This window comes from Aythya ferina (assembly GCF_964211825.1).
Source record: "Aythya ferina genome assembly, chromosome: 11".
NCBI classification, from domain to species: Eukaryota; Metazoa; Chordata; class Aves; order Anseriformes; family Anatidae; genus Aythya; species Aythya ferina.
Genome location: NC_140307.1, coordinates 14,703,925 through 14,722,386, shown reverse-complemented (window position 1 = coordinate 14,722,386; position 18,462 = coordinate 14,703,925). Strand labels below are relative to the sequence as shown.

Below are 18,462 nucleotides of genomic sequence, written 5' to 3'. Positions count from 1 at the left end.
AAAGTTGAAATGTATCTAGGGCTTATGAAGGCAGTATTAAAATTGCTGTCTTATGTCACCATTAGGGTTTAGTTTTGTTTTTGAGAATGCTAACTGTAACTTCACAAATTGAATATGAAAATGAGAATTATGAATTATAATCCATTTCACACCTAGGTGACCAATTCAGTTGAAGGAGAATGGTCCTTTAAGAAGTTTTAGTACATCTACAACCGTTTAGTGTGAAGAGATGAATTGTTATATTTATCTGCATCCATGTCAGGGAAGGGTGGAGGGGGGACAAGAAAACAACTGTGAGCACTGCTAACTTGCTTGAATGTTGCATGACTTGAACAACTCTGTCTCATCTACTGGTGATCCTGCTTCCCTGTGAATGAAGGCGGGATTATATTTAAATATTAGTGCGATGATGCTTGGTTGAACCAGGTCAGGACTAAATTTAGTCATTGAAGAACAGCCGATACTTCTAGGTTGTTCTGGAAGGCTTGTTTGTAGAAGTGAAGGATGACTTGAAGAATAAATTTCTCCCACTTTCTCTACTGAGTTCATTACTTTGAGTTTCATAGTTGGACTACAAAATAGCTGTTATCTTCTCTGTCCCTAGAAAGGCTTGCTTGATTGTCTGTCCATTGAAAGAAACAGCAAGACAAAGCTTGCTGTGTAGATTTCTGGTTGATAACTATCCCGTAGTTGGACTATTCAGCTTTTTAGGACTGATTAACTGGCAGTTCAGATGCAGTACTCCATTTTAGCTTGTATGGGGGGCCTATTGCTGTCTTGAATTTAGTGTTCTTGAATTGTGTTGGACTCTATCATCACAAAGGGTTGGTGTGACATGGTAGACAATAAAATAGTTATTTGTCTCTTACAGCTACCTCCAAGTTCAAAGTCATTTCAAGAAGCTCAGAGCGAACTGAACCAGGCAGCAGCAGATCTGAACCAGTCAGCAGGAGAAGTTGTTCATGCTACACGGGGCCAAAGTGGGGAACTGGCTGCAGCATCTGGAAAATTTAGTGATGATTTTGATGAATTTCTTGATGCTGGGATCGAAATGGCTGGTCAAGCCCAAGTAAGCGTGTGTGCTTTTTTTTTACGTTGCTAACTGGGACCAAGGTTAATTTGGGAATACAGTATAATATACTAGTGTAAGTGTATCCAAATATAACAGGGGATGTATGTTATGAAGCAGTCATCTGGACTGAAGTGAGCTTAGCATTTGCGTTTTCGTTTCTGTGGCCAGTCAGAAATGTGATTTCATGCTCCTTCTGGCTGATTTGGGCTGTTAGCTAACTAATATATAAGCTGTATATCTGAAAGTACAAAGGCCTGCTGAACCTCTCACAGGTTATGGCAAGAGTTGTTTCTATTTCAGTAGCACTTGAAGTCTGTTTGGTGATTTACCATCTATTCTAGGTCTATTCTGACAAACTCAGTAACATTCAAGAGTGTTGTCACACTACCTAGTTTATTCCTAGTAGTCTGGGTGCTCATTTCAAGTTGGAGCTATCTCATTCATTATCTTACTCGGTTTAGGTGTACAGATTTGAGGAAGTGGGTCAATTAAAGATGATTTAACATAGCAAATGCCAGCATAGAAAGAAGGGTCACATACTAGGTGAGCTAGGAGGATGGAGAAAAAAGAATTTTTGGACTGTATTGTCTTAGTAAAAGGAACTTTTAAACCTAACAATTGCTGCCAGAGGAAATAGGAAGGAAATCTAAGGAGTACACTAGTCCTTCAAAGTCACTTATGAACTGTCTCTATAAAGCAAACGCTTTGTAGATAATGCAGAACAGAGAGATCAGGCAATAACTGTTGATTATTCTTCATTAAACTTTAATCATTCAGGTTCAGATCCGTGAAGTGAAGTAGGCACCAAATATCAGCTGATTCTCTGGAATTAAATAGGAGTTTGATATCTATCTCTTCAGCCATGGGCTTCATTAACTTGTAAAATATTTTATTTGAATAAAACAATCTGAATAAAACAGTTGAGTACAGGCAAGGGTAGAAATTATATGAGCTGGTGCAGTTAATTGAAAAGAGAATTCCAGGTGCTGATGACCTTGTGGACTGCGAAGATTTGCTTCTCCTGCTGTCATAGTGAATTAAAACCATCTTAGGTAATACTGGCTCATATTTCAATAGAGAATGCCTTTTGTCTGTGTCTAGTTATTTGGCCTGAACAGAAGCCATACCAGATACTTTGGATGCTTTGTGAACGGGCAGAAGAGAGTAGGGAGGAGAGCGGAATGTAAATACAGATTAAAAGCTATTCACATCATCTAAGTAATATACAACGTCTAAATTTAAAACCCTAAACAGACTATTAGAAGGAACAAATTAACTTCTACCGATGACTGAAAGAAGAATACTGTTATAGCTATTTGCAGTGCTTCCCTGTAATTGTGCACACATGAAGGTTATCCTTTTCAAGCAATGGTTTAAAGTTAGTGAAGAATAGTAAGCATTCTGACTTGGATGTTCTAAAGTAAGATTATAAAAATTTATTTTCTTGAGGCAGAGGACTTTCTGTAGATATCTTTGTGGGATTAATCCCAGTTAAATGCAAGAGAGCTTATGGGTTATGCAGGATGATAGAATACAGACAGTACACACTGATGGAGTAATGAGGATCAGTTGTGCCAGGCAGAGACGTACGAGAATCTTGACAATGAAAGCATTGTTCAACAAGTAGTAAAGTTTCTCCCTTGCTTGTTTATGAATACTGCCATTGTTAGAAATAAAGCTATTTGTTATATGGGTTTCTTGTTCTGTTATGTGAATGGAGCTAGAGGCACCTGTTTGGGTGAACAGAGGCTTTGGTCCATGTCCTCCTTTGGACTGAATTCCCTTGCATGCCAGTGGTTTCAGGTGGATAGCAGACTGGGTTTCCAGATGCTGTTTTAGCACGCACTTTATTGCAAACTAGGCGCTTAATGTTATGTGGGTATGGTCTTTCAGACTAAAGAAGATCAGATTCAAGTAATAGGTAACCTCAAGAGCATCTCTATGGCTTCAAGCAAACTGTTACTGGCTGCCAAGTCTCTGTCTGTTGATCCCGGAGCTCCTAATGCCAAAAATCTCTTAGCAGCAGCAGCAAGGTAAGAATGTATTGCTTATTTTGTTTTACTTAACGTGTTTGCTTTCCTCAGCACTACTTAAAATGTGCTTAGGTATTCTTACAGATATAGTTAACTGAATGGTTGGAAACTACAGTTCTATTTAAATTAATGTTGGTCCAAGGCAAATTGCTTATTTCAGGGTAGTCCTTTATCTGACATAACTCGTTACCCTTGGTTGAAATATGAACTACTAGTTAAAGAGTTGGCCTGTTTTTTGAAAGGGACTAGTGTGCTCTACCTGCTTCTCTTTCCATCTATTTTCTGACAAGTCTCAATCCTTAACAAAGACAAGAAATTGAATAATGTCCTTATATAGGCTGTTTGTAATAATCGTGTTGTGGCTACCTATCAACAAAAGCGTGTATGATCAAGAAAACTTTAAAGGGTTACCTGATAGGGTATGATTATTTGATGGAAGATACTCTCTTACTTTAAGGATTTTTAACCACACCCTGAATTTCATTGTTTGGACTCTGTTTCTCAGCCTCAGTGCCCAGTGTTTATTTGAATACACACCTTTTGGTGTTTGGATAATCACCTTTTGTTCATTTTCCCAAATCCTTTTCATGTTTTTTTTTTTCTCAATTGACCTTATTTATGTCTTTAAATTGAATGTTCAACTATCAAACTGGAAGGGGACTGCTGAAGGACAGCTAGGCACTCAGACCTAGAAATGTCAATATTATCATGTGAAAATCTGAAATAAAGTTCGGATGTCACTCTCAATACTGTCTTCCAAAATGTTTACTCCCACAAAGATTAGCCTGGAGAGCAAGTGAGTAATTTAAGACTTACTTCTTTGAGGATAACGCAGTTGGTGTTTGTCCTGGACCCTGGAATCATCACTCCTTTAATGTCAAATAACTTAATTTTAAAAAGTAAAATCCAGTCTTAATAAAGGACTACTTAAAGAAGTAAGGTATGCTACTTTTTGTCTTCTTTACAAAAATACTCTGACATTTACCTTGTCTCCTCAGAAATATGTGGACTTGTAGAGAAGTTGTAGATAATCAAACATATACTGAATACAAATGAAGGAGTCGCATGTGTTTGTGTTACTGGCACAGCACCAGACTGCTATGGATTTCTGCTTTAGACTTGGAACATTGCTGTTTCCTTAGAGTGTAGAGCAAGTTAATATCTCCAGTGAAAGCCAGTTGGTTGGTTGTTTCTTCCAGGCTGGTATTCTCTCTGTAGAAACATTTAATAAAAAGGAAGACACAAGTAGCATATAAAGTATAGAGTCATCAGAGATAGTCTGTTTTGCCATGGTGTTTGTGTGAAGGCATGTCTGTATGACTAAGACTGTGCGTAGACATTAGATAGCAACAAAAAGTAAATATTTCATCAATTCTAGGTTTGTGTTTGAGACACAAAGGACCATCGTATTTCCCTTCTTTAATCCCCTGTGGCTTTGCAAATGCAGTTGTTCTGACAAGCTTACCAGGGCTCAGTTTGCTTTGCTGCTATGATGTGGTCAGGTCATATATTTCTACTTCATCTTCTCTGAGGAAATGAGGAAAAAAAGGCATAACTTCATTGCTTCTCACTGGCTTACCTTCTCATGTTTTCTCTCATCTTTTATGGTTCTATGATTCATCTTGTATTTTCCTTCTGTGGTGTGTAGTATTAATGTTAGTGAGACCACACTGCATCCTCTACAAAGCAGACTATGAGTCTGCTATCAAGTTTTTTCTTTAATCTTTAATATTCTCCAAGTCAGCTCATTTCCCTTAGGTTACAATCTACAGAGAATGAAATATTTTTATATGCAGTTTCTCTGTGAGTTAACAGAACCATTCTTCTTTGTCATCTGCTTATATGTCTGAATGCAAAGAAGTTTTTCCAATTTGTAGAAATCATTGTGACATTCAAGAGATTTTAAGAAAGAATCCATTTTATTGATGGTACATTGGTCAAGCCTGGAAAAATGACTCCACAAGGACACCAAAGCATACCAAAAAGGGTAGGTTTCTCAATTAAACAAGTAGATGTAGAGCAGTTCCAGCTGGAAGGGACCAGCAAGTATCATTGAGTTTAACTGTCAGACTGTTTTGGGGGTGACTGAAAGTTAACACATATCGTTAAGAACTCTATCCAAATGCCTCTTAAGCATGGTCTATCAACCACCCCTTTAGGAAGCTTGTTCCAGTGTCTATTCTCTTGGTAAATAAGTTCTTCCTACTGTGTGGTTTGAGCTTCCGCTGATACGGCTTTGAGCCATTCCCGTGCATCCTGTTATTAGTTACTAGGGAGAAAGGATGATCATTTCTCTCTCTACTTCCCCTCCTTGGGAAGCTGTAGAGAACAAGTTTACCCTTCAACCTTCTTTGTTTCAATTCTTGTTGCCCTGAAATATAATATGTCAGTTTTATTTTTAAAGTAGGTCCTCTTTCCTTTGTAACAGTATGATAGCATCCATCTAGATAATCATGCTATTGATGTTGTAAGTCACTTTTATCCAGCGTCAGTATTCTGAAAAGAAAACTACCCATATGCCATGTAGTTTTTTCAAGGCCAGAGGAAAGCATGTTCACCATGCACTCTTCCTTCACCCTTTTTCTAATTTGCCATGAGATACAATGCAAACTTGCATTCCCCTGTGTCACAATGTAAGTCAAGGTTTTGCAAGTTGCCTAGCATGCCTAGCTATAGAAAATGATTTTTTGACTAGTAACAATGAAAGGTGGACTTGTTCCCCCTACTGCAAAGCCTCTTCTAGAAGCTGCTTCCCTGACTAATTAGCCACTAGTCTAGTGTGTTGCTAGGGATAATGAATATTGCAGTGGAAGCACAAATAGTGACTAGATCATATGTCAGACACAGGCTGTGTTCAACAGCACAAGCGCTGTGAACTCTTGGAGAAACTCAGTGCAATGAATACCTTGATCTCTGCTGATTCTAACTTAAGTGAGATATGTTGACTCAAAATACCAATGATCAGCTAAAGAAAAAAGATAACTGACTTTATATAGCAGAACCACGTGTGTGTGTAATACAGTATGTCAGGATGGATGACTGCTAGCAAAAGGTGTAGTACTCCTCTACAGGTAAACATTTTAGACATGATGGACACTTGTTTCTGTGTATTTTAAGATGTCTGGAGTGCTAGTTCAGAAATTCTTCAGCTAATATCAAACCAGGAAAACCAGGAAAAGATATTGGTAATGTCATAAATGCCTTTAAGCAACTGAGTTATGTCATTGTGCTAGTGTAGTAGGTTGACTTCGGCTGGCTGCCTCATGCCCAGACAGCTGCTCTCTCACACCCCTCCTCAACAGAAGAAAATAACATGAAAAAGCTCATGGGTTGACATGAGAAGACTGTGATTACAATCACAGTTTAAAAAAAAAAAAAAAAAAACAACACGTGAGAAAAATGTATAGCTAATTAAAGTATAGATGGTGAGAAACAAAGACCAATTTAAACCATCTTCCCCTCAGCCCTACTCCATCATCACTAGACTCAATTTCACTCAATTTCTGACTACTCTGCCTCCTCCTCTGCCCCGAGCAGTACAGGGGATTGGGGAATGGGGGGGTTGCAGTTGGTCTATGACAGCTCCTCTGCTGCTTCTTCCTCCTCACATTTTCCCCTGCTACAGTGTGGGTTCTTGGTATGGGCTGTGGTCCTTCACAGACTGCTCTAGCATGGATTCTCTCTGCAAACCACAGTCCTTCAGAATAAGCCTGCCCCAGCATGGGTTCTCCATGAAGCACAGTTTGTATCAGGACCAGCTGCTCCAGAGTGTGTCCTTCACAGACTGGTTGTGACAGGATAAACCTGCTCCATTGTGGGACCTCCACAGGCTGTAGTTCCCTTCCGGGAATGTCCACTTGCTGCAGTGTCGGATATCTGCTCTGGCACGGTCTCTCCCGCAGGCTGCAGAGGAACCTCTGCTCCAGCACCTTCCCATCCTTCTTTTGGCACCGGTGTTTGCAGGGTTGTTGCACCTTTCCCTCCCAGTGTTCACTGCCATGTGGTGAGGAGTCCACGTGCCCTTTCTGCACTGTGCATTCCCAGAGGCACCTCTTGCTTGTTTGCTGGGCTCAGCTGTGTCCTGTGGTAGGTCCATTGTGGAGTCAGCTGGAACCAGCTGCACCCAGCACAGGGCAGCCCCTGGCTTTGAACTCAGAGGCCACCCCTGCAGCCTTCCCTGCCAAGACCTTGCCATGCACACCTAATGCACGTGTCACTGTGAAATAAAGCTGTTGCCTGGGGACTAACTTCTTAATTGTTTGCAGTTGTCTCTGATGTTGATCACTATTAAATGCTTTATTTTTTTTCTGATTCTAGGAAGCTTATTAAGGAAAGGCCAATTACTTTACAGCAGAGTTATTCCCCAAACAGTGGAAAGAAAAATAATAGAACATCAAAGCTTGAAAACTTGATAGTATGCACTTAGTGAAACAGAAGCATTAACAAAATGAGTAGTTCAAGTTAAAAATATATATCTTGTTTCTTCTACTTTTCCTAGAGCTGTGACTGAAAGTATAAACCAGCTCATCACACTGTGCACCCAGCAAGCTCCCGGGCAGAAGGAATGTGACAATGCACTCAGAGAACTGGAGGTATTACTGCAGTCCAGAAAGCTCTTTTGAAGAGCACTGGGCCCAAAATGTTTGATTTTCCTTTTCCTTTGATTAGCTGCTGTCACTGTCTTCTCACTTAGATATATGGCAGGGGTTTTACTAGCATACCAGGTAAGCGCAGAACCTCTCTGGACATCTCATAGTTTTGGCCAGAGTGAAATTTGCCCTACTGTCACCTTCTCTTCCTTGCTCCCCATAAAGTACAGTTCAGTCATTATTATTCATAATTGGTGTGAATTAAAAAGGAGTCTCAGTGGGCTGGACATTCCCAGTGCCAGCAGGGTACTGAAGGGAGTTGTAATTCCTTGATTTTCTGTTCTTAGAAGGTTGTTATTTATGGTGTTACTTAAACACTTAGTGTGTTTCAGCCAGGACTTTGTTAGGATGCTCTGTAGTCTTTCCTGGAGATTCTGGATGGCTGTGTTTTGGGAGGACCTTCCTGTATGGCCTCCAGAGAGACAGCTAAACTTTCACAGAATTTCAGCTGAAAGGGTTATAGAATACACAAAGATGTTGCAACAATAGCAAATACATGTTAGCTGTTAGTATGAAGTTGTGCTGGCTTGCGTTCTGCTGTTGTTTCTTTATATTTTAAGGACTTCTGTCTCCATAGTAGTATAAACACTTCAGGAACATGGCTTATTTTACAAGAGTGTTATTTAAGGATCAAGAGTAACAATGAGGAATTGCTGCAGTTGCTGTGAGAACTGGGAAAGAGATGGGAAGCCACTGGAAACTGTTCTAAATACAGCCTTTCCCTCACATAGCATTGTTCTCACAGTTTCTTAATTGCTGTAAGGATGTAAAAGATTTAAAAAAAAAAAAAAATCTTTTACAAATATTGTAGGTATGCCTTTATATTAGGAGTTTATTACTGTAACAAGTCTAATAGTTTACATGCATTCCCGGACTTCCTTCAGGTGCAAGGTAAAGGTCAGATAAAGATACTAGTATCTTTCAGTACTTACCTAGTTTTTTTTTCAGAAAGTTCAAGTCTTTCCTGCCTGATGCTTAGTGAGGTGGTTCTTCCAAACTTGGAAAAAGGCATCTTACAAATATTTTAAGCATCAGATAATTACTGTCTACAGTATTTTGCAGCTTGTTACAAGTTTCTTCATCTAAATGCATTAAATTGTCTAAATGAATATCTGATGAACTTCTTCATTTCCAGGAATCAGTTTCACTCAAAAAACTAAATCCCATTTGTGCTTGTAGTTTTTTGGCAGAGGGAGGTGTATTGGTGGGTTCTGTTGACAGTAGGAGGAAGCAAGCAGATGGATACTAGCATTTAGTTTGGTAGCCCTTTTTATCTCTAGACATTACTTAAATGGTAGCTTGTTCTCCTATCTCTTTTAATTCCAGTTTTAAAATGTTAAAATATTACTGAAGACATGTTAGACTACTCAGAACTGATGCTAAAACAGGTTGCCTCATGTGAGCCAAGCATTACTAACTGACCATAGGCCAGCAATAACAAGTGCATGGTAAACCACATTAATATATACTTCCAACAGATGGGTAGTGCAAAAATGAATAGCTACTGTAGTTCAGTTGATGTGAGGTAGCATTTCATGTGTAGTGCACATATCTGTATGTGAACCCTCAGTGACTGTAGTTTTCTGTGCTGGCTGGAGACAGTTACAACTACATTGGGGTAAGCAGAACAGTTGTGATAGTGTACATTTTTCTCAGCTCAGTCTTTGGCTCTGTCAGTAAGTCAAGTTTCTTTCCTTCTTTCAGACAGTTAAGGGAATGCTGGATAACCCCAATGAGCCTGTGAGTGACCTCTCATATTTTGATTGCATTGAGGGCGTAATGGAAAACTCAAAGGTAACTTCCTTTTACTACCTCTGTGCCAATTGTGAAGTATATTTTGGTTATCATACTTTTCCACATGTATATCAAACGTGTTAGAAACACAGCACACTATTTCTAAAGTGTGTGTTGCTGTTGCATTCCGTGGTAAAACTTAGCCTGAGATCAGTCTCTTAGAGGTCAGTGCATTTTTTGGTCACTTTGAAGTCTTTTTTTTTTTTTTTTTTTTTTTTTTGCATTGGTAGTATTTTTTATTATGGCATGCAATGCCATAACCATTTGGCATGCAATCACCTCTCTCCCTTCTCCTCCAATTTATTAGACAATTTACAGGATGTCTATCATACACAACGATATGTTTTGACTGCAGCTATGTTAGAAATGGCCCACGTGTAAATGGGAGCCTTGGCAATGAAGTACCATGGGATTGTTCTGTGTGAAACAGCTTAGTGAAATGTCTGAGAAGTCCAGATATTCCAGCACACCAGAAGATCTGTATGAAATCTCTGAAAGTTATTTTTGAGCATACCAAGTCATACATCTTGCTTTGAAGTTTTGCTTTTGGTGTCCTTATTACTTGATGTGTTGGGATTGTCTCAAATTCTTTGCTCACTAAAAGAAAAACAGAATGCTTAAGGGGTTGGGAATATGCATGTCATCTTGTTCTGGTGCTTTACTGTAGTCAGACCTTACTTTGATTTTTAAAAAGAACATAAACTAAATTTATTGAGCGATGCTTTGGGAGTTAATGTGCATTTTGATATGCGGATGGTTCCAGCAGATTAGATACACCTTGATCTCCAGTGAATTTCAGTGAGTTTGGGGGTAAAGAAGATCCAGGATGTATGAAAGCAGTTGCTGGTTTGGTTGCCATGTTCTAAAATTTGTGAAACATACCTACAGCCAGGCTACCTGTGACAAATACTGTATGGCAGAAGAAGTAATGCGTGTTATTTCTGTACCCTCATATTCAATTGAGCTATAATAGTGTTAGCCCTGTAAATCCAGTGCTGATCTGTATGTCTTATCCCTCATGCCACACAAAGGAATGTGCTCAAATCTACGAGCTTGTTAACTAGCTAAAATTTCTGAAAGCCAGGTCAAGCATTTTCATGAGCCTGAACAGGTTCATGGCTAGGAATCACTTGCCTTTTACTGGTAGGGAAGCATATTGGAAGTTTACTTTTTTTTTTTTTTTTTTTTTTTTTTTTTTTTTTTTTTTAATTTCTGAGGTTCTTGGAGAATCAATGGCAGGCATTTCCCAGAATGCAAAAACCGGTGATCTTTTAGTCTTTGGAGAATGTGTTGGTGTTGCATCCAAGGCTCTTTGTGGCCTCACAGAGGCAGCAGCTCAGGTAAGCTATTGAAGTCTGTGAAGCAAATGTATGTATTTAAAAAAAAAAAAAATCTTATGCATGTGTAATTCTGAGATTTTTTCGTCTTGGCCAAATATTGGCCAAATAATGACCTTGTACTTGGCAGCGTGCTCTGTGTAGGATACACATAAATCATGAATATGCTGCTGTATGTTGCAGGAGTAACAGAGTACAATAACATGCAAATTTTTATAAAGAAAGGAAGTGACATCAGGAAGGTAAGTTTTCTTGAGGATAAAGCAAATGTCAAAGCTGCAGTCTATAGAATTCATGTTTGCAGCTCATATTACGTCATAGAGAAGCACACAAAATCAAGCTGCAATAAAAATAAATGATACAGTTTTGGTTTAGTTTGCACTCCTAATCTGAGACTGCATTTCAGATTATAAGCCATCTGCCTATAAGCCATTCTAGCTCTTCACTTCCTGAATAATCAAATATCTTAAGCTATCACAACAATTAGAGTTAAGACAAAGTCACTGTGGTTTGATCTGGTAACTGGCTGACTTGTACTCATGAGATTCTCTCACTTGTGCTTCAAGCCCATACAGCCTTTTCAGTGAAGCGTCTGGCTGTGGAAGATTATGCTTTGCATCTGGAAACTGCTTTTTGAGTTCCCCAGTACACAATCTCATTCTGAACTTAATCTTCTCCAAATCTAACCCTGGCTTGCCTTACCAGCATGTGGAGCTGACAAATACTGTATCTGTAACGGAAATTCATCAAGCAGACTTCCAACACTGTTTTGCCAGTCCTGACAAAAGGTCTTTGTTCAGAGGCATGAAACAATCTTATATTGAGGAAGAAAAAAAATAATTTTAGCCAGAAGACATCTTGAGCTGCAGTGAGACCATCACCTGCAGATATGATGGTCTCCCTGCAGCTCAGGACGCTCACCTGCAGATGTGATGGTCAGTAGTAGTAGTCCATTTGCTGAGGTGATCTGATGTCAGTAAGGAGGAGTTGGGAGAGGCGTTTGTTTGCTTTACAGGAAGACTAGTTGCCTAAGCAAACGGGATGATTTTGTTTTGCCTAATTAAATTTCAGAAGTGCAATGGCTGAGGTGTCTTGGTTTCAGAGGTTTGTGGAGATGTATTACTAACAATAATGTTACTAGTACTTCACAGTATGATTTCTAGATGATTGCTGACTACCAAATGCAATGACATTTGGCAAGCTTATCAGAAAAGAACGAGGTGGACTTAGCATTGCTTCATCATTTTTGTCTTCCTTTCTCCATTTCTAGGCTGCTTACTTGGTTGGCATTTCAGATCCCAACAGTCAGGCAGGTCAGCAGGGTCTTGTTGACCCAATTCAGTTTGCCAGAGCCAATCAAGCAATCCAGATGGCTTGCCAGAACTTGGTTGATCCAGCAAGCAGCCCATCACAGGTAACTGAAGGATTGCATTGAGCCTAGCATTGCTAGGACACATGACTTCAATTTGTTTGTGACCAAGCAAAGGAGTTCTGTTTTAAAACTGTTGCCTGGCTTTGACCACAACTTTGCAGAACTAAAATGTAGTAACTGTCCTGGTGCTCTGACAGTCTCCTTATTCTGTGCTGTCTGTTTTTACAGGTATTGTCAGCTGCCACAATTGTGGCTAAACATACTTCTGCTCTGTGCAATGCCTGTCGCATCGCTTCGTCAAAGACAGCAAATCCTGTTGCCAAGAGACACTTTGTGCAGTCTGCCAAGGAAGTTGCAAACAGCACAGCTAACCTGGTGAAGACGATAAAGGTACACGTGCTGCTTAATCATGCTGCATTTTTCCCCCTGAATCAGAACAGCTGTATCACTTCAACTTCTGTGATATGTATGTTTTAAGAAATTATTAATTACATTTTTGAAGGTCTGGCCTGCAAAATATGACCAGTGGTATAACTGTGCCATAGTCAAAATAGATAGATCTAGATGATGTTAATGTTAGAAAATGTTAGAAAAGGCGGCTGGCCCATTCATTATGAGATGTGGTGCCTGTGTATTGATATGCTGAATGAGCTTGCACCATCAGAATAGTTTGTGAACAAGTGAATGTGAAGGTTTTTTATGGTGTTAAATTAGTCGATATCCAGAGCTATTTGGAGGTCTTTGACAGCTGTATCATTAATTAAACAAACAAAAAGTAAAATAATAGTAGTACTTGGAACCGAACAGAAGCAGTTAATATTGCTCCCGTTTAAAAGTCTTCTGTTAATGGTAATAATGTGTTTTGCAGATAGTTGCCTGTGTTTTAGCAGGGAGTAGCTTTACTTCTTATAAGCAAAAATAATAGTAGTTAAGGCATAGAGGACTAATGAATTTTAGTCCTTCTTCTGGAAGCCATTAGCTGATACACTACTGAAATTCTTTTAAAAATAGCTATCCTCTTAAGACTGGAAAGTTACACAGAAGGTCCTTCATTTTGAAATATTTCTGTGGGATTATGAAAGAGGTTAGTTCATGTGAAAATGAGAGCAATAAATTCATAGTTTCTTTTAAAAAAGAAAAGCTGTATGAGAATACTAACTTGTTAGCCATTTCTACCTGTTGGAGCAGGAGATGTACTGAGACATGATTTATGAGAGTCATCTGACTGCAATGATTTAAAGCATTTATTCAGTCTTGTGAAGTAAAGCAGCTGTGTCAAGTTTAGGGTCAATAATCAGCTAAGTTTGGAAAAAAAAAAAAGTTTAAAGAATCACATTCTTTGCCTCAGTGTTGTTTCTGGAAGAAGTTTCAATTTTCAGATGACACAAACACAACAGTTTAAACCTATGAGGAATTAAACCATATTCATTGAATTTCACAAGGAAACCCTTTCACGTAGCGCTCAATTGTGATTTAATTTCCAGGCCCTGGATGGTGATTTCTCTGAAGAGAATCGCAACAAGTGCAGAATTGCTACTGCACCTTTGATAGAAGCTGTGGAAAATCTGACTGCATTTGCTTCAAATCCAGAATTTGTCAGCATACCAGCACAGATCAGCACTGAGGTAGGCAGGATTTTGCACTTCAGTCCTGAAAAAGTTGAAAACGTTGAATTAATCCTCTGGTGGGAGACATGAAGCGGGTGTAGAGACTTGGCCATGGAATGTGGCTGTGCTCCTGAGTGTTCATAAGACATTCTGCAGTCTTTCATTTATCCTCTGATCTTGATTTTCCACCAGTGAGATAAAACTAGTTATGCTTCAGCAAGCACTGGCCATCTCCTGTTAGTAAAGTTATATGGTACAAGTGACTTGCTTATCTTGTTAGCTGGATTCTTGCATGTGATAAAGTGATAAATGTCCCTTTTCCCCCTCAAGAACAGCATTAACACACAAGGTCTAATTAGTCCTGAAAAGGACTGAATGGATATCACTGTGCTTTCTCCCCTCCAAACATGATGTAGAGTTACAATGACAAGAAGCAGTTTCTTTGCAAAGAATAACTTTTCGCAGGTCATCTGTATTTTTCTCCAGAGTTTTGTCGTCAATCCCTGTAACTACAACAGATTATTATTTAAAGTAACTAATAAAAGTCTTTAAGGGGGGAAAAAATCCTTCTAGCTTCATAAAAGCTTAGAAGTGTAGAGGTCAGTATTGTTACTGCCTTTACAACTGCTGCTTCCTGCTTTTGGCAACCTCAGTTCTAGCTGGCAATATTAGATGATGCAGTAACTGTTGCATCTTCAAAACTGTGGGGCTGTAACTGAAATCTAAGCCTGCCTCCCAGGTCTGTGCTCCTTGGGTTTACCAGCTTACTGGAGTTAAAACAGATATAAAAACGATGATCCAGTAAGCATTGTAGTCAGAGTAATTCCTTTGAAAAGAGCATACTTGCTTGGATCTTACACTTTTTGTGACAAGAGCTTTGTTAAATATCTCTAGTTTACAAGTGTCTCTGTTTTGTCCTGTTTATCAGCCAGATGGTGCCTTTACAAACTTAAACACTGTTTTCTGAAATATGTTACAGAGAAAACAATTTGACAGCAGTGACTTTACTACAATTTGCATATTGCTTACTAGTAAATATTGTAGTACTATACAAGAAACAATAATGCCATTTCACTGCTTTTAATTAAACCTATTTTTAGTAGCAGAATGCATGTACAAACTCAAATAGCAATATAAATGTTCTTTATCTTGCACCTTTCTGACCACAGGGATCAAGGGCACAGGAGCCAATTCTAATTTCTGCTAAAACAATGTTGGAGAGCTCATCTTTATTGATCAAGACTGCTCGTTCTTTAGCTATCAATCCAAAAGACCCCCCTACATGGTCTGTACTAGCTGGTCATTCCCATACTGTCTCAGATTCTATTAAGAGTCTTATCACTTCTATCAGGTATGTCTTTTGTAGTAAGTACATTTGAGTCCATATCTGTGCTAATTCTGCTGTTCCAATAAAGGGAAAATAAACTAACACTGTACAGCCCATGGTGTCATGGTATTCTTCACTAATGTAAATTACTTGTTTTCCGATGCATGAGATCTCTAGTCATGCTGGCTGTTTAATCGTAACTGATAACTGCAGCACTGTGCGGCATGGGGTTGATTTTTTGTTTCTACTCTGTTCTCCTTCTCCAGTTACAGCTCTGATTCAGTGTAAATCAAATGTAAGAGGAAATGCTGTGGAGTAACAAATTTAGCTAGTATTATTTCCATCCAGACTGCTTACCTACACGGGCTGTGTGGAAAACTGTAGTTTTTGTGGGCAGGTCAGATAGTAAATAAATTCTCTTCTATCTGTTCTTTACTATAGTCTTTTTGGTTTATTTGTAAGAATGTCATTGCCAAGTGTGAACTTTTTTTTAATATTTGAATTAAACCACTCTATCCGTTTATTGCAGACAAATTTTGAACTCATTAGGAGTGTACTCTGTCCTCAACCTCTCAATATCAATGAAGTCTAAATTGTATGAACGTAGTGCACTAGGGAGTGTTACAGTTGAGTGATTTTCTGCTAGTGATTATACTGATATAGCAAACTGTTCATCAGGACAAATTACTTAAAAACTATTTTTCATTAAGAGATACTTGGGACTGACTTTAAAAGATAATGACCAAGGAATTATTTTCTGAGATAGTTGCACTGTGCAGAAATAGGAATATTTTTTCCATTTGCCTGTTTCCAAGTGTCTGTTGCATTTTCATGTTGACCTGATTGGGCTAATCCTCTGATCATAGTGAGGAGGTTGTGGTTTCCCTTCTCTTCTGAGGCAACTCATTTATTTCTCTGTAATGGGGAATATTTCCTTCCGTGCTCCCTTTTGTCTCCAGCCCTTGTACTGATTTTTGCAAAGTGTTTGGAGTACTTGGTACATAAATCAAATTTTGTCAGTACCACAAAGCTCACTTAGGTCCTTGTTGTCCTCCTCCCCTGTGCTTTATGTATCATCAGTTAATGAAGTGTGCTGGTGTGCATTCAGGGTAGAGCCTGCCTCCTTCCCATCATGCTCAAATTACTATTGCTGTCTTTCAGGGATAAGGCCCCAGGCCAGCGTGAATGTGATTACTCTATTGATGGGATCAACAGGTGCATCAGAGACATTGAGCAGGCCTCACTTGCAGCTGTCAGCCAGAGTCTGGCCACCAGAGATGACATATCAGTGGAGGTAAGGGAGATGGCACAGTAACAGAGCTCTGAGCAGCCTCGCTCACACTGCTGCTTTCCTTTGCATTTGAACATGTAAAGCTGAGCACTCAGCACAATCTATGCCTGAGGGAAGAATTTTTCTTAGCAGAATCTTTCTAGGTAAAATCACATGATAGCTGAAGTGCTTTGCTTCTGGGAAGGTAACAGATTCATCAGTACAAGTCAAAGTAGTTATTTTTAAGAACCACCTGTGTATTGTTTTGGTTTCCTTTGGTGATATGACTGCTAGTTAATGTTTCTGTGGCTTCTGGCATCAGACGCAAAACTTTGAAAGCCAGTGTTTGTCTTAGGGAGCCCACTAGTATTTGCTTAGAATTCTGTCCCACGGAGTGTATTCGGGGGTCAGTCCACATCTCTGAGATGTCATCTTTGTCTTTCACTACTGAGGAATTTCAGCTGTTGGTTTCAAAGTCTACAGCAGAGCTCTTGTGCTGTATTGTTTGCTTTGAAAAATATATCTATATTTAAATGGGAGCTCCTGCTGGTTTTTCCTGATTTCTGCAGAAATATTAACCCTTTGCAGGGCAAGCAATAAGTGTTTTATTTGTTTGCTTTTTTTGTTTGTTTGGGGGTGGGGGGTGTCACATTGCAATGATAAATGGCAGCTATTTTGCTACTATCAGCTGGAGTAGGAGACAGCCAGCATTCCCTTCCCTCCCTAGACCTGCCATAGCAATCTGAAGAGCAGCAGGGCCTATCTGTGTTTTCATATTTTGAAGGATAAACTAGAAGAAATGATCGTGGAAATCAAATGGACAGCATGGATTTTTGTGTCATGGTATAGTTGGTCATTTAACAGTTGGAAATATTTCAGTTGGTCAGTCTGATTGTTATGGTACAGTATGACTTGATAAGTGAACGGCTGTAACAATAACTGACAACTTCTCTTTTTATTAGGCTCTACAGGAGCAGCTAACATCAGTAGTTCAGGAAATTGGCCACCTAATTGATCCCATAGCTACCGCAGCACGGGGAGAAGCAGCTCAGCTTGGGCACAAGGTACAGTCCTACATTTTATAAATGTATGGTAGTTAAAGAGTACCATTCTTCATCTTAGTTCTGAATCGGAGTTAAAAGATTATTTTGGCTTTCCTAGGTTACACAGCTGGCAAGTTACTTCGAACCCCTGGTTTTAGCTGCAGTTGGTGTGGCATCCAAAACTCTAGATCATCAGCAACAGATGACAGTGTTGGACCAGAGCAAGACACTTGCAGAGTCTGCCTTACAGATGTTGTACGCAGCTAAAGAAGGAGGAGGAAATCCCAAGGTATAGTCACTGTGTGTAACAAGCAAATTGCGAGAGGAGGAAGGGTGAAATGAATGCTGCAGTGATGTAGCCAAAAAAGTGTGCATGACAAGGTGAAATTGTCGATAAGTTGGTTCTGTAATACTTGTAAGGAGACGTAGGCTGTGGTACAGTCATTGATGGTAGGGATGTTAAAGATGGGGTTTGGAATACACTTGGACAGAGATTGGATAAATGAGAAGATCTGCCCACCAAGTGCTTTGATGCAAGTGTGCACCTGCTCACTAAGGGTCAGGCACAGTGTGCCCTGTGTCTTGAGGCACTTGTGCACCTGCTCGGTAACCTCGTATTAGGGGTGTGTGCAGCAGGCCAGTGTCCTTGAGATGGCTGTGTGCACCTACTCTGTAAGGGGCATGTGAAGAGTGTCCAGTGTCTTTAGGCATACATGTGCCTGAACTGTAAGGGCCACATATGCCTGCTTTACTGGGGGCAGACAGTGGGCATGCTGCACCCACCCCTTCCGAAATGGGTGCAGCCCATGATTCCAAGACAATGGGTGCATTACACATGCCTCTGTTAGAGTGGGTGCAGCACACCACCTCCAGGGCACTGTGTATGCCCCTAATAGAGTGGGTGTGCACACTGTGCCTCAAGAGACTGGGCGCTCTGCGCATGCCTCTAATACAACAG

At 39.6% G+C, this 18,462-nt stretch overlaps 1 protein-coding gene across 4 annotated transcripts in view; it reads left to right on the top strand.

Annotated features, from left to right (window-relative positions):
* The window catches only part of TLN2 (talin 2), a 222,685-nt gene that overhangs the window by 160,869 nt on the left and 43,354 nt on the right, over nt 1-18,462 (top strand). For all 4 annotated transcript variants that reach the window (XM_084531652.1, XM_084531655.1, XM_084531653.1 and 1 more), the window contains 12 exons: nt 872-1,069; nt 2,966-3,105; nt 7,604-7,697; nt 9,459-9,548; nt 10,766-10,888; nt 12,156-12,299; nt 12,486-12,647; nt 13,742-13,882; nt 15,034-15,215; nt 16,353-16,485; nt 17,424-17,525; nt 17,623-17,793. In XM_084531652.1, coding sequence (XP_084387778.1) covers nt 872-1,069; nt 2,966-3,105; nt 7,604-7,697; nt 9,459-9,548; nt 10,766-10,888; nt 12,156-12,299; nt 12,486-12,647; nt 13,742-13,882; nt 15,034-15,215; nt 16,353-16,485; nt 17,424-17,525; nt 17,623-17,793 — 1,680 coding nt within the window. The remainder of the gene's footprint in view (nt 1-871; nt 1,070-2,965; nt 3,106-7,603; nt 7,698-9,458; nt 9,549-10,765; nt 10,889-12,155; nt 12,300-12,485; nt 12,648-13,741; nt 13,883-15,033; nt 15,216-16,352; nt 16,486-17,423; nt 17,526-17,622; nt 17,794-18,462) is intronic.